At 42.9% G+C, this 15,012-nt stretch overlaps 1 protein-coding gene across 1 annotated transcript in view; it reads right to left on the bottom strand.

Moving 5' to 3' along the window:
- LOC140186239 (dynamin-1) overlaps nucleotides 1-15,012 on the bottom strand; it is a 229,108-nt gene that overhangs the window by 22,112 nt on the left and 191,984 nt on the right. The window contains exon 16 of the mRNA XM_072240260.1: nucleotides 4,335-4,444. Within this exon, the coding sequence (XP_072096361.1) occupies nucleotides 4,335-4,444 (110 nt within the window). The remainder of the gene's footprint in view (nucleotides 1-4,334; nucleotides 4,445-15,012) is intronic.

The raw sequence follows: 15,012 nt of genomic DNA, 5'->3' as shown, positions 1-15,012 counted from the left end.
ACAACAGATTTCACAGCATATGCCAATGATATGAAACCTGATTCTGGTGTCAACTGAGGAACTCAGAGTGCACACCTGGGCAGAAAAGTTAGAGGAAAATGATGTCGAACAGAAAACCAGGTTGGTCTTGTAAACAGAGGGCAAAACAAAGACTCCTTTCAAACCAACTCAAGTCCACCTAAGCAACACCCCGAGCATCCTGGAGCTGTGCTAATATCTAAGTTCTAGATTAGATTAGCTTTATTTGTCACATGTACCTCGGAACATCGAAGTACACAGTGAAATGCATCGTTTGCGTTTTCGTTTGCAACGCGCTGGGGGCAGACTGCAAGTGTCACCATGATTCCTGTGCCAACATAGCAAGCCCACAGCTGAGTAACCCTAACCCAAGTTTGCTTTTGAACATGGGAGGAAACCGGAGCACCCAGAGGAAGCTAACGTGGTCTCGGGGAAGAACATACAAAGTCTTTATAGACAGCGGTAGGAATTGAACCCTGACCTTCTGATTGCTGGCACTGACCGCTGCATAAGGCAGGGCCAAAGGACAGGAGAGGTGAATAGAAAGGCTTCAACATCTCAGCTACTTCTCTCAAAAAGTTGTAAATTATTAAAATGATAGCTGGAAAACTATTATGTTATCAAAACCCACGTTATGTGGCTTAGGGATGGTTGTGAAGGGCTTGGGAAGGTGATAGACTGGATAAGGCATGTTATTTAAACTACTATTAGGGTGTAGGTGGTACCAGCAAGACCAGTATTTATTGCCCATAGCTAATCACCCTTGAGCTGAATGGGTTCAGAGTTTGCCCCAGAGGACAGTTACAGTCATATAGCTGTAAGTTTAGATCATAAATCATGTCGAGATCATAAATACAATTGTAGATCTTTGGTCAAAAAGGAAAGGACTGCAAGGATGTATTTAATAGAGATACCTAGACAGTGAGTTAAACCAAGTAACAGAGGCAAAGAAATAAAAGACATTGAAAGTTTGGAAAGATGTTGGAGTCGAGGCGGCTTTTTGTTTTGACATAACCTTTAGGTTGGAGGCTTTGAACTTTAATATCAATTCATCGTCACCATTATTGAAACTACTTTTTTCAAATTTCAAAGTCAAGTGCCTTTGAATTCCCCAGCACTGATGATGAGATTTGAATTTCCATCATCTGGTCTTTGGAGCACTGACCAGTATTTTAACCACTATGTTTCGAGAACTGTTAGTTCTGGATAATTAGGAGTCAGTGATTAAGGTCCAGGCTTTGGCCTGGATCCATCAAACCTTTCTTTCTTTCATAATGTACACAGAGGTAACTTACGTACGTCAAAATGACCCCTTCCTCTGACGGGAGGAAGGGATTTGCAACACGCCTAAAAAGTATTTGACAATTTTCGACGTGGGAGATTATTAGGCGAGGTAAAAATGGTGGTGGGAGTTTTTGGGCAAAAAATGGTTGCAGCTAAGCTGTTGTCTGATTGAAATAAAGCAGCTGATAGAAGAGATAGATCAGGAATGGACCACCTCAGTCCTGCCCAATTCAAACTCATAGGTAATACATCTCAATGACACTCTCCTCTTCTCATCCCATATCCCTTAATCAAAAATCAAGGATCAAATTTATTCACCGTATAAATTTACATATATTGGGAAATTGCCGTGGTGTCTTGGCATTACATGCAACAAAAAACATTCCACAATTATACAGAATAAATAATTATATAAAAATTGAGTTAGAAGTACGGATAATGCATAAAATGTGCATTAATACATAAAATCAGCATGTATTTATAATGTAAGCAGCGTTATAAAAAGTGGTTAAAGTGTTTACAGTGCAGTGACTGAGGTAGTAGATGGGAGGGTGGAGGTGAGGGGCTAACTATCTATCCATTTGACTTGATCAGATTAATTGCCCGGGGGGAAGAAACTTTTAAGATGGTGTGATGTTCTCCAAGGTCACATAGCAGGAAGAGTTAAGCCATAAGGCTTCACATAACAGGGTCAGACAATCTTCCAATCCAGCAACTCCAAGAAGTTGCGTCAGGGTAGAAGAGTCGGAAAGTGTTGGTAGTGCCCTGGCATTAGTAGTGGAACTGCTTCCTTCTCCTTCTTAGGTGGTCCCTTGGAATCAAGGAAGTGCTGCCTCCACTCTGGCTCTGTGGCAAGCAATGAGGTCAATGTGGGAACCACAGACTCCTCCGCAGGTGGGGCAAGAGGCGGCTGAGGGGTCAAGGGAATAGGACGTTTGTGAAATCGTATGCACCTCCTGACACCCAAAGGGGCTTCTGTGAGCTCCTGAACTTTTTAGTGTCATCCTAAATCAGAAGCAGAATCAGAATCAGGTTTAGTATCCCTGACATACAGTATGTTGTGAAATGGGTTGTTTTGTGGCTGCAGCACAGTGCAATACACAAAAGCTATAAATTACAATATAACTACATATTTAAAATCAAATTAAGTATGTAGTGTAAAATAGTGAGGTAGTGTTCAAAGGTTGGTTCAGAGTCTGATGGCAGAGGGGAAGAAGCTGTTCCTAAAACTTTGAGTGTGTGTCTTCAGGCTCCTGTACCTCCTTCCTGGTGGTATTAATAAGAAGAGAGCATGCCTTCTACTGACTATTTTATTTTAGTTTAACTGCCACCCACTTTTTGCCCAGAATCTCTACCTTTGTGAGTTCAACTAACATCCTCTCGTGTGGAAAGTTGTCAAACTTATTAGGCGTGTTGCAAATCCCTTCCTCCTGTCAGATGAAAGGGTCCTTCTGATGTACGTAAGTGAACACTTTGTACTTAATGAAATACTGCTTCAATTTCACTGATCTTAAGTTAGGGACTCCCAGGAATTGTCAAAACGTGACATTTATTTTGAGAAGGTTTTATGCACTTCCTTGAATCTCTACCTCAATCCACTCTTCTTGTGATCGAGCTTGGAACAGAGTGCCTGATTTGGCAGTCTGGTGCCAAGTGGGTGAATGACATGGCCTGCATAGTGGAGGCGACTGGGTGGAATCAGGCTCTCGAAGGGCCGAATGGCCTACTCCTGCACCTATTTTCTATGTTTCTATGTTTGTCAGTGTTGGGGACATTGACCTGGTAAAGACTCCAACAGTAGTTCATTTATCCTGCCAGAGAATTTGGAATGCTTCATGGAGATAACGTCGGTGGTATCTCTCCAGTGCCTTCAGGTGCCTGCTCAAGGTAGTCCAAGTCTTGGTAGTTTTCCAGAGATCAGGGATTACTGTAACCCAATATACCATGTGTTTTGAGCTGGGCATAAGGTCTTCAAATACCCTTTCTCTCAAATAGTCAGATCCCACACTGGCACACTGAAGGCAGTAGTGAGTGTCATCATCAATATCTGCCTTTGTTGAATGTTGGCTCTGCAGAAATAGGGTGTTCTCAGTCCACTGTTCTTCCTAAGCTGCGTGGGTGCACAGCCGCACAGTAACTCAAATGCTTCCACGTACATAGCCTTTGTTGCCACACAAATGGAGCTGGACACAACTAGTAAAAGATTACAAAATGTGAAAGATTTTCTTTGTTGTTTTGTATTTCATTATATCCTTCAATTAATAAATAAAATCAAAAGTATGTGATTTTTCAGTTTTCTTTCTAAATATTCATAGTATGCATATTACAAAAAAACACACATTTGAAGTGCCACGCAGTTTTCAGGCTGCATAAAAATTTCCTGCTCAGAGCAATGGTTGATCAGTGCGGCTGTAAAAAAATTAGAGGGAACGTTGGCTTTCACCATGAACATTTATTGTCAGTGAGGCTGGGTGGTAGCCTATTCACATTTAACCCATGCAAGTCACTTGACGTCCAAGCTGACACAGAGCAACTATAGGTTCTGAATCCAAATCGAATGGTGACTACCAAAACCAGCAGAGTGATTATAACAGATTTATCATTAATCTAACCTTTTTCCAAGTTGGGATTTTTCACCATTAGTAATATGGTAGGAGGCTCCAAGATATTGCAGTGCTATTAGCTTCAACATAACAGTTAACGTGATGGAATAACACAAATAAACCACATTCAAGGCATCTTGCAACATCTATATTCTTAAGGAGTGAAAAGGAGATTTTCAACCTTAAACAGTGACCATCCTGTCAAAATCTTTCATTTGCAATCGGTAACGGCTGGTGTTACTACGAGTAAAAACTAATTCCCAAATATAAAATGGCAACTAAACAGAATTGCTTATTATGAGTGGGTTTATCTGTGAGACAATTGTTCACTGGTTTGTATGGAGCACGTTTTCTTTATCCATATCCTCCTGCCCTTCCCTATCATACAAGTAACTTTGATCAGACAGAGCAACATGAAGACAGACTCACCTCTGTTCTGTGTTGAAGAGAGCAAATATGTGCTTGCTGGACATAAACCCTTTCTCTATGTCACGCAGCTTCAGGTTATCGAGAGGCAACATGTATTTCTTCTCTTTCTCCTGCAAGACAGTAATGTTGGGCAATAAAACATCTTTCCCTGTGCTTCCAGGATGGAGAGGGTTGAAGAACTAATGTCTTGTTCTAATGGCACACACAAATCATGAACAGCAAACTCTTGCTCATTATCCTTATAACACTACAACAAGCACTTTATAGAAAGCCTACAGGTCAGCCTTTTAGAGCAGTTTGTGGTTGAGTCCACGAGGGGAAAGACAATTCTGGAATGGGTGTTGTGTAATGAACCATATTTGATTATGGAGCTTAAGGTACAGGAACCCTCAGGAGGCAGTGACCAGAATATGATAGAATTCATCCTGCAGTTTGAGAGGGAGAAGCTGAAGTCAGATGCATCAGTATTACTGAGGAGTAAATGGAGTTACAGAGGTGTGAACAAGAGCTGGTCAAAGTTGATCGGAGGGGACACTATCAGGGATGTCAGTAGAACAGCAATGGCTGGAGTTTCTGGGGGCAATTTGTAAGGTGCAGGATAGATACATCCCAGAGATGAAGAAGTATTCTAAAGGGAGGATGAGGCAACCAAAGGAAATAAAGGAAGTCAAAGACAGCATAAAAGCAAAAGAGAGGGCATATAATATATCAAAAAAACTAGGAAGTTAGAGGATTAGGAAGCTTTTAAATACTAACAGAAAGCAACTAGAAAAACAATAAGGAGAGAAAAGATGAAATATGGAGGTATGCTGGCCAAAAGTATCAAAGAGAATACCAGAAGTTTTTTTGGAAATATAAAGAGTAAAAGAGAGACGAGAGTGTATATTGGAGTGCTGGAAAAAGACGTGGAGAAGTAGTAATGGGGAAAAAGAAATAGCGAATGAACTTAACAAGTACTTTGCGTCAGTCTTTGCTGTGAAAGACACTATCAGTATGCCAGAAATTCAAATGGGTCAAGAGGCAGAACTGAGTGTAGTTGCTATTACTAAGGAGAAGGTGCTTGGGAAACCGAAAAGTCTGAAGGTAGATAAGTCAACTTAACCAGATGGACTGCATCCCAGGGTTCTGAAATAGGTAGCTGAAGAGATTGTGGAGGTATTAGTAATAATCTTTCAAAAATCACTGGATTATTGAATGGTTCCGGAGGACTGGAAATTTGCAAATGTCACTCTATTGTTTAAGAAGTGAGAGAGGCAGAAGAAAAGAAATTATGGACCAGTTAGCCTGACTTCAGTGGTTGGGAAGATATTAAGGTCCATTATTAAGGATGAGGTTTTGGGATACCAGGAGGCACATGATAAAATAGGCCAAAGTCAACATGGTTTTTCTTAAAGGGAAATCTTGCCTTGCAAATCTGTTGGAATTCTTTGAGGAAATAACAAGCAGGATAGACAAAGGAGAGTCAGCGGATGTTGTTTACTTGGATTTTCAGAAGGCCTTTGATAAGGTGCCACACATGAGGCTGCTTAACAAGATAAAAGCCCATGATATTACAAGAAAGATACTAGCATGGTAGAGGATTGGCTGATAGATGAGGGATGAGGTAGTGATAGGTAAATGAGAAGAGGTGAAAGCTCAGAGTGGGGAATAGAGGAAGGGGCGGTGGAATTTTTTTTGAAGAACATTGATAAGGGCTGGGGCCTGTAAAGACACTGCCAGAAGAAAGCAATGTCAAACCACTTCTGTAGAAAAATTTGCAAATACATTCATGGGCGTAGACCATGATCGCCCACATCATTCGACATGACACATAATGATGATGATGATCTAAGATGTGCTGGCATTGGAGAGGGTCCAGAGGAAGTTCATGAGAATGATCCCAGGAATGAAAGGGTTAATGCATGAGGAGCGTTCAATGGCCCTAGGCCTGTATTCACCAGAGTTTAGAAGAATGAGGGGGGATCTCATTGAAACCTAGCAAACATTGAAAGGCCTAGACAGGGTGGATGTTGAGAGGATGCTTCTTGTAGAGGGTGAGTCTAGAATCAGAGAATACAGCCCCAGAATAGAGGGGCATGCATTTAGAATAGAGATGAGAAGGAATTTCTTTAGATAGAGGGTGGTAAGGCTGTGGAATTCATTGCCATTGACAGTCATTGAGTATATTTAAAGTAGAGCTTGAAAGGTTCTTGGTTAGTCAGGGTGTTGAAGGGTACAGGGAGATAGCAGGAGAATGGGGCTGAGGGGGATGGGCTGAGTGGCCTATCCTGCTCCTACGTCTTATGGTCTTACAAAGACTCAATAAACCAAACATAGATAAAGGGCAGGATTCTGAGGGAAGATTAACATTTATAATTTAATTCGTTATAAGCCTAAATATGAAGCTAAAACCCAAAGTGCAAGTCATCTTTAAGTTTAAAGCAATTAGGAAATGAAGGGTAACAGTGAATGCCTCCCACATCTTCAAACTCCTCAGAGCCAGTAAACATCTGAGGTGTCTAGTCCCTGAGGACACAAAGCGTTTCACAGCTTGGACACAGGTCTTTCAGCCTAACTCCTCCATGCTGACCAAGTTGTCAGCCTAAACTTGTCCTGTTTGTAGGTGCTCAGTCCATATCCCTTTAAACCCTTCCTACCTGTCCAAACATCTTATGAAGGCTGTAATTAAGTCACCGCACCTTGAAGACTTCAGGAAAATTCGTCACACGCACATCGGCCGCACAGATTGAAAACTGCAAACAGTTTCAAACTCCTGGGAGTGCACATCACAACAAACTCTCAATCCCAGGACACATCCTATACAGTCAAGAAAGTTCACCAACGCCTCTATTTTCTACGGAGGCTTGGCACATTCATACTGACGTCATTCCAGTGCCCAGTAAAGAGCATCCTAACAAGATGCATCACTGCTCGGTGTGGAAACTGACTTGCGGCGGCCAGGAAGGCTCTGCAACAGGTAGTCAAAACTTTCCCACGCATCACTGGCACCAGCCTACCCGCTTTCAAGGGCATGTAAACAGAAAGGTGCCAGAAAAGGACTAGAAACATCAGGAAGGATCCCAACCACCCTGCTCACGGGCTGTTTGTCCCACTCCCATCAGGGAGAAGGCTACACAGCATCTGCACCAAGGCGATCAGACTCAAAAGCAGTTACTTTTCCCAAGCAGTAAGGCTGATCAACACCTCCAACTACTAACTCCACCACTACTTTATTATTTCCTGTCAGTCTCCTCATGTACAGCCTAGCATCAGTTTACGGATGGACAATCAATCTGCATTTATATTTATTGTATGTTTATTATTGTTATTCACAGATGAGAAGAGGTGAAGATAGCGGCGCGATGGCAGCGCGCGCGGCCACTTCGGCGGTGATGTCTGTTATCTGTCAAGTAGGGGACCGTGCACAATCCTGATTTGATGGAGACAGACGTCAGAGTGTGGAGCAGCATCTGGAAAACTTCTGAAATGCCCGCTTCGCTGCCGCTGCTACTGTGTGGTAACCGGAATCTCCGGAGTAGAAGGCCCCGAAATCCTCGGCTTTGCGTGTTTCAGTGGCCGGGGAGAGGTCGAAGACACTCGGCAGAGGGTGGTGCTCGGGAGGCTGTATTGGAGGGGCTGGTTGGAGGCTCTAAGTTTTCGGACGGACGGACTCAGCATCGGTTGTGGTCGCCTGCTTCCAAGGCATCGGCAAGTTGACGGTGCCTGGAGGTTTATGGCAGGGAGTTTCTCCGTTTTGCCGCCTGCTATCGGGGATTCGGGAGTCGATCGACTTGGGGACTTTTGAGACTTTATTTACCATGCCCATGGTTTGTTCTTCATCAAATTATGGTATTGCTTTGCACTGCTGTAACTATATGTTATAATTATGTGGTTCTGTCAGTGTTAGTCTTTGGTTTGTCCTGTTTTCTGTGATATCACTCTGGAGAAACATTGTATCATTTCTTAATGCATGTACGCATTTCTAAATGACAATAAAAGAGAACTGAGTGTTCTCATAATCTAAATTATTGTGTTCTTTACAGTTTGTGTTTTTTTGTGCTGCATCAGACTCAGAGAAACAATTTCCTTGTGTATAGGAAATGACATTAAACAACTTGAATCTCTACAATTTCCTTTGGCAGTTTTCTCCATATACCCACCATTCTCTGTATGAAAGTTGACCCTCAGGAACGCTTTAAATCTTTCCCCTCTCACCTTAAAATTATACACTCTGGTTTTAGACTCCCCTACCCAGTGAAAAACACTTTCACCATTCTACACCTTCCTGAATTTATAAACCTCGGTAAGGTCACCCCTTTTGCTCCCACACTACAGAGAAGAAAGCCCTACTCTATCCATCCTCTCTATAACCCAGGCCCTCTCGTCTTGGTAACATTCTCCTGAATTTTTCCTGCACCCTTTCATAACATCCTTTCTAGCTGTGCATTGCTGGTAATTCTGAGGCAGGAGTGAGAGTTAGTTTGTGCACAGAGAGCTTCCACAAACAACAGTGAAACAATGCAGCAGCATTTGTTGAGAAAAATAACTAGAATGGGCACTGAGTATAAAACTGTATTGTGTTGCAATGGTTAAGTTTCTGAACCAGCATCCAGAGCTCTGGATGATTGACCCAGAAAGAGGAGTTCAAATCCTGCCATGGCAGCTGTTTAATTTAAATTTAAGTGATTAAGTATGTCTCAAATCTAAAAAAAACACAACTTTTCTCACTAATGGTCAACGCAAACTACTGGAAGCAGGTCAGTCCAAGCCATACCAACCAGCTGTAGCCACAGGCCTGACATATCCAAGGCTCTTTGGATGAATAGTTCTGCAACGTGGCTATCATATCCTTGACTGGAGGACTCTGGGATAATTTTGTCATGGACAGACGAATAGCCAGCGTGTCAGCGGTATAATTCTGTTCTTAAAGATCCAGGTTAGCTACTTAAAAGCCATGGGATCTGGCCTTGCACCAGAGTGGCCGCTTGGACTTGCTTCATTGACGAGGCAGTCATGGAGGTCTGCAGCTCCCACAATTCACAGCAGCAGAGAAAAAGACCCCATCCATGGCACGAGGTGCACTACATTCTGAGAGATTGCGCACACATCCCACTAACTGCCTTACTAGAAAAGTTTTAACTCTGCATTATACTAAATGTCTTTCCTTTTAAAAGTAGTTACTTTGGTGGAAAATGGTCAACGATCCTGACAATCATGCTGTGCTTTTCTATACAAATGGCTGACATGCTTAGCAAGTGACATCACTGGTGTGCCCCTCAGTGGATGATGCCACAGCACCAAATAAAAATGTTTGCTCATCCCACATAGGCCCTACATGTTTAATTTAAAAAGATAGATGTCCTGGTGCTGTCAGGTAGCAGAGGGAGTTCTACCACTCCCATAAAGGAAATCAGACATACTTCATAACATTAACTGGCACCCCTGAGGCATCAGAGCTAAATGAGATTTCTCTATGAGCTAGCAGAACAGATGCTGGAATAATAAATCTTGAATCAGTCCATTTCTCAGCTGTAATTTAGATCTTTAAGACCAACATGGCAGGTAGAAAGCACATGCAATATATCTCAAAGTTGACCACATTGGCTTTGAACAGGAGATTAGGAATGTTACCAAATACTGTAACAAACTTTGGCAGATACACTGTTGAAAATATCCTGTCCGGTTGTATCATGGCCTGGAACGGCAATTCCAATGCAGAGGAATGCAAGAGGCCACAGAAAGTAGTGGAGACAGCCCAATACATCGGGGCAAAGCCCCCCCCCCATTACAGGAAGTATCTCAATGATGTAGTGCCTCAAGAAGGCAACATCTATCAACAAGGATGCCAGCCATCTGGGCCATACCATCTTCTCACTCTACAGGAGGTACAGATGTCTGCAGTCTCACACCACCAGGTTCAGGAACAGCTACTTTCTTATAACCATCAGGTTCTTAAACCAAGCAACACACACAAAATGCTGGAGGAACTCAGCAGGCAAGTCAGCATCTAGGAAAAGAGTACAGTCAACATTTCAGGCTGAAACCCTTCGACAGGGGGCTGGAGAAAAAAGCTGAGGAGTAGATTTAAAAGGTGGCGGGTGGGGGGGGGAGGGAGAAACACAAGGTGATGGTGAAACCTGGAGGGGAGGGATGAAGTAAAGAGCTGGGAAGTTGATTAGTGAAACTAGGGGCAACTACTGGACGCTTGAGAAATTGATGTTCATGCCATCAGGTTGGAGGCTACCCAAATGGAATACAACGTGTTATTCCTCCTACCTAAGTATGGCCTCATCATGACAGTGGAGGAGGCCATGGATGGACATATTTTAGCACCCATCTGAAGCAAGATGGGTCTATCACAGAGAGAGCACTCCCCATATTGAACACATCTATATGCAACGTTGTCGTAGGAAAGCCATACCCAACATCAGGGATCCCCACCACCCAGGCCATGCTCTCTTCTCACTGCTGCCATCAGGAAGAAGATACAGAAGCCTCAGAACTCACACCACCAGGCTGAGGAACAGTTGTTACTCCTCAACCATCAGGATCTTGAACCAAAGGGGGTAACTTCACTCAACTTCACTTGCCCCATCATTGAAATCTTCGCTCAACCTATAGGCTCATTTTCAAGGACTCTTCATCTCGCACTCTTGAGATTTATTGTTTATTTATTTATTATTATTCTTTCTTTCTTTTTGTATTTGCACAGTTTGTTGTCTTTTGTTGATTGGTGCAGTCTTTCATCGATTGTATTATGGTTATTATTCTTTTATGGATTTATTGAGTATGCCCACTAGAAAGTGAATCTCAGAGTTGTACAATGTGACATATATCTACTTTGATAATAAATTTACTTTAAACTTTGAATTAAATCCTTTCCATTGACACGGAAGGGTTGATGCATTTTTGATGAACTCTCGACTTTCTTCAAAATGACTTCCATTAGAACCTACTAACTTATCCTCAGAGAGAGGGTGTCATTGGCAAAGTGGCATTTAAATCCAATTCCTGTTGTCCTTAGAAGATGATTGCACAGTTTGATACAAGTGAGTGATTTACTAGGTATGGAGCTAGAGTTATAGATAGACCAGGAAGGGTAGAGACTGCAGATTACCTTCCCTACATGAGGTTAGTAAATTACCTCTAATTTCACAACTATCCTACAGCTTCCTGATTTTTTTTTTGACTGAATTCAGAGCTTTAAATTTTTGATATTGGCACTCACATGCTCTGGTTTAAAAATCCAGATGGGTAGATCAGCTACTCCCACACAACCATTACACTATTAAACCCCTTTAGCTGCACGCTCCCACTCTGCAGTAGAAATGGCCAATGGCATTCAAAGCCTTGTTTAGGAGTTAATTGTTATAGAGAAATCCAGCACAAACGACTCTCATCGGGTGAATTATCAGTCACTGTAGAGTGGGGAATACTCTCACCTTCGAGATAGAAGATTATGGTTCAAGCCTCACTCCAGGGATTTGGACATGTATTTACGGGAAACTGGCATGAAGTCTATGGAATTAAGGGAAACAAGTAGTGAGATCTTAGAAACTGTACAGATTGAAAAAGAGGAGGTGCTTGCTATCTTGGGGCAAATTAAAGTGGATAAATCCCCAGGACCTGACAGGGTATTCCCTCGGACCTTGAAGAACACTAGTGTTGAAATTGCAGGGGCCCTGGCAGATATATTTAAAATGTGGGTGTCTACGGATGAGGTGCCGGAGGATTGGAGTGTGGTTCATGTTGTTCCGTTGTTTAAAAAAGGATCGAAAAGTAATCCGGGAAATTATTGGCCGGTAAATTTGATGTCAGTAGTGGGTAAGTTATTGGAGTGAGTACTAAGAGACAGAATCTACAAGCATTTGGATAGACAGGGACTTATTAGGGAGAGTCAACATGGCTTTGTGCGTGGTAGGTCATGTTTGACCAATCTGTTGGAGTTTTTCGAGTAGGTTACCAGGAAAGTGGATGAAGGGAAGGCAGTGGATGTTGTCTACATGGACTTCAGTAAGGCCTTTGACAAGGTCCCGCATGGGAGGTTAGTTAGGAAAATTCAGTCGCTAGGTATACATGGAGAGGTGGTAAATCAGATTAGACATTGGCTCAATGGAAGAAGCCAAAGAGTGGTAGTAGAGAATTGCTTCTCAGAGTGGAGGCCTGTGACTAGTGGTGTGCCACAGGGATCAGTGCTGGGTCCATTGTTATTTGTCATCTATATCAGTGATCTGGATGATAATGTGGTAAATTGGATCAGCAAATTTGCTGATGATACAAAGACTGGAGGTGTAGTGGACAGTGAGGAAGGTTTTCAAAGCTTGCAGAGGGACTTGGACCAGCTGGAAAAATTGGCTGAAAAATGGCAGATGGAGTTTAATACAGACAAGTGTGAGGTATTGCACTTTGGAAGGACAAACCAAGGTAGAACATACAGAGTAAATGGTAAGGCACTAAGGAGTGCAGTAGAACAGAGGGATCTGGGAATACAGATACAAAATTCCCTAAAAGTGGCGTCTCAGGTGGATAGGGTCGTAAAGAGAGCTTTTGGTACATTGGCCTTTATTAATCAAAATATTGAGTATAAGAGCTGGAATGTTATGATGAGGTTGTATAAGGCATTGGTGAGGCTGAATTTCGAGTATTGTGTTCAGTTTTGGTCACCAAATTACAGGAAGGATATAAATAAGGTTGAAAGAGTGCAGAGAAGGTTTACAAGGATGTTGCCGGGACTTGAGAAACTCAGTTACAGAGGAAGGTTGAATAGGTTAGGACTTTACTCCCTGGAGCATAGAAGAATGAGGGGAGATTTGATAGAGGTATATAAAATTATGACGGGTATAAATAGAGTGAATGCAAGCAGGCTTTTTCCACTGAGGCAAGGGGTGAAAAAAAACAGAGGACATGGGTTAAGGGTGAGGGGGGAAAAGTTTAAAAGGAACATTGGGGGGGCTTCTTCACACAGAGAGTGGTGGGAGTGTGGAATGAGCTGCCAGACGAGGTGGTAAATGCCGGTTCTTTTTTAACACTTAAGAATAAATTGGAGAGATGCATGGATGGGAGGTGTATGGAGGGATGTGGTCTGTGTGCAGGTCAGTGGAACTAGGCAGAAAATGGTTCGGCACAGCCAAGAAGGGCCAAAAGGCCTGTTTCTGTGCTGTAGTTTTTCTATGGTTTCTATGGTTTTCTATGTAGAACTGAAGTATTGGACTCTATAGAGATCAGACCATGGCTCCACAGTGACCATTAATCACTTATTTACGCTAATCCTACCTTCACCTCATTTTACTTACTTTCCCACGCTCTCACTAACTCCTCCCAGGCTCTGCCACCGACCACTATGGGTAACTTACAAGGCCAATTTATCCACCACATATCTTTGGGGTGTTGGAGGAAACCCATACAGCCACTGGGAGAATGTGCAAATACCACACATATAGTACCTGAGGTCAGCATTGAACCCCAGGCTCTGGCGCTCTGAGCTGGTGATTTTATTAGTTGCTCCATTCTGTCACCTATTTGAAGATATATCTCTAAAACGAGGCTTGGGTGGATGGAGAGGCTCCCCTGACCTTATTTTGAATTGGAAAGCAGTTATAATCTGACCTCTCTCCTGTTTCACCTGCAACCATCAGCTCTAGCCTGTAACACTGGGAAATGGAACTCCTGTAGTGGTCATTTGGGTGGTGGGGTGGAGGTACATCTCTACTAAAGGAGGTATAAGGTGTTGATTCCCTCTGTTAGCCTGCAGGTCACCCTTAGGCATGGTGCAGTACCTGCTTATCCTCCCAATCAGGGTCACGTGAAGCCTTCGGAGCAGGAGGTGGACGGTCGTATGAGCCGCTGGTGCACATCACAAGTCCTGGTTATGCGACCACTGACAGTCTCTGAAGAGTATTGATAATGGCTGGGATCACCCGTCTTGTAAAGACACTGTCCAGAAGAAGGCAATGGCAAACCATTTCTGTAGAAAATTATCCAAAAGTAATCACGGTCATGGAAAGACCATGATCGCCCACATCATATGACACGGCACATAATGAACAAAGGATAATGGCCGGTACACTTCTCTCTGCCTGCAGTGTGAGACTTTGTGAGGTTGTGAAAGGCACAATTTCACCCTTAATCGTCTCTGAAGAAGCAATAAAACCCACACAGATATGTCCTGCTGCCAAGTCAGCGCGCTCTTAGCTGTAGGGATGCAAAAGTTTAAAATTTCCTCTTGTCTAGCCAAGCGGCGCACCCTCCACAGATACTGTGACCAACAGAATGCCGCTCGCAGTGACAGAACCATGAATTATAGCGTTGGCCGCAGCCAGGCTCTCTCTCCTATAACAAATACCCGACAAGTCACCGTTTTTTTTCCCTAACATTACGTTCTGCTGAAGTTTAGTCTGAGGGGGTGAAACAGCTCTTAAATGACACTGAGAATCCCAATTTCCTTCAAAGAGACTGCTTAATATTAGTAACATCTGGAGTTAATAATCCAACTTACTGAACTGTCTGCCCTGTTTCATTATCAGAACTGCTGATCCCGCTCAAACAAAATATATCCAGCTGCACTATTTTAAGCATAGCAATTAAATAAACCAGTTCAGAGCTTTTTTTCCCCCTAAATCTGTATTTCTCCCAGTTTACTCAGAATGCACTGTAAGGGGGCCTCATTGCGGCAACCACCAGCAGGCCCTTGACAGTTTGG

Source organism: Mobula birostris, chromosome 22 (assembly GCF_030028105.1).
Source record: "Mobula birostris isolate sMobBir1 chromosome 22, sMobBir1.hap1, whole genome shotgun sequence".
NCBI lineage: Eukaryota > Metazoa > Chordata > Chondrichthyes > Myliobatiformes > Myliobatidae > Mobula > Mobula birostris.
This window is presented reverse-complemented; position numbering and strand designations above follow the sequence as displayed.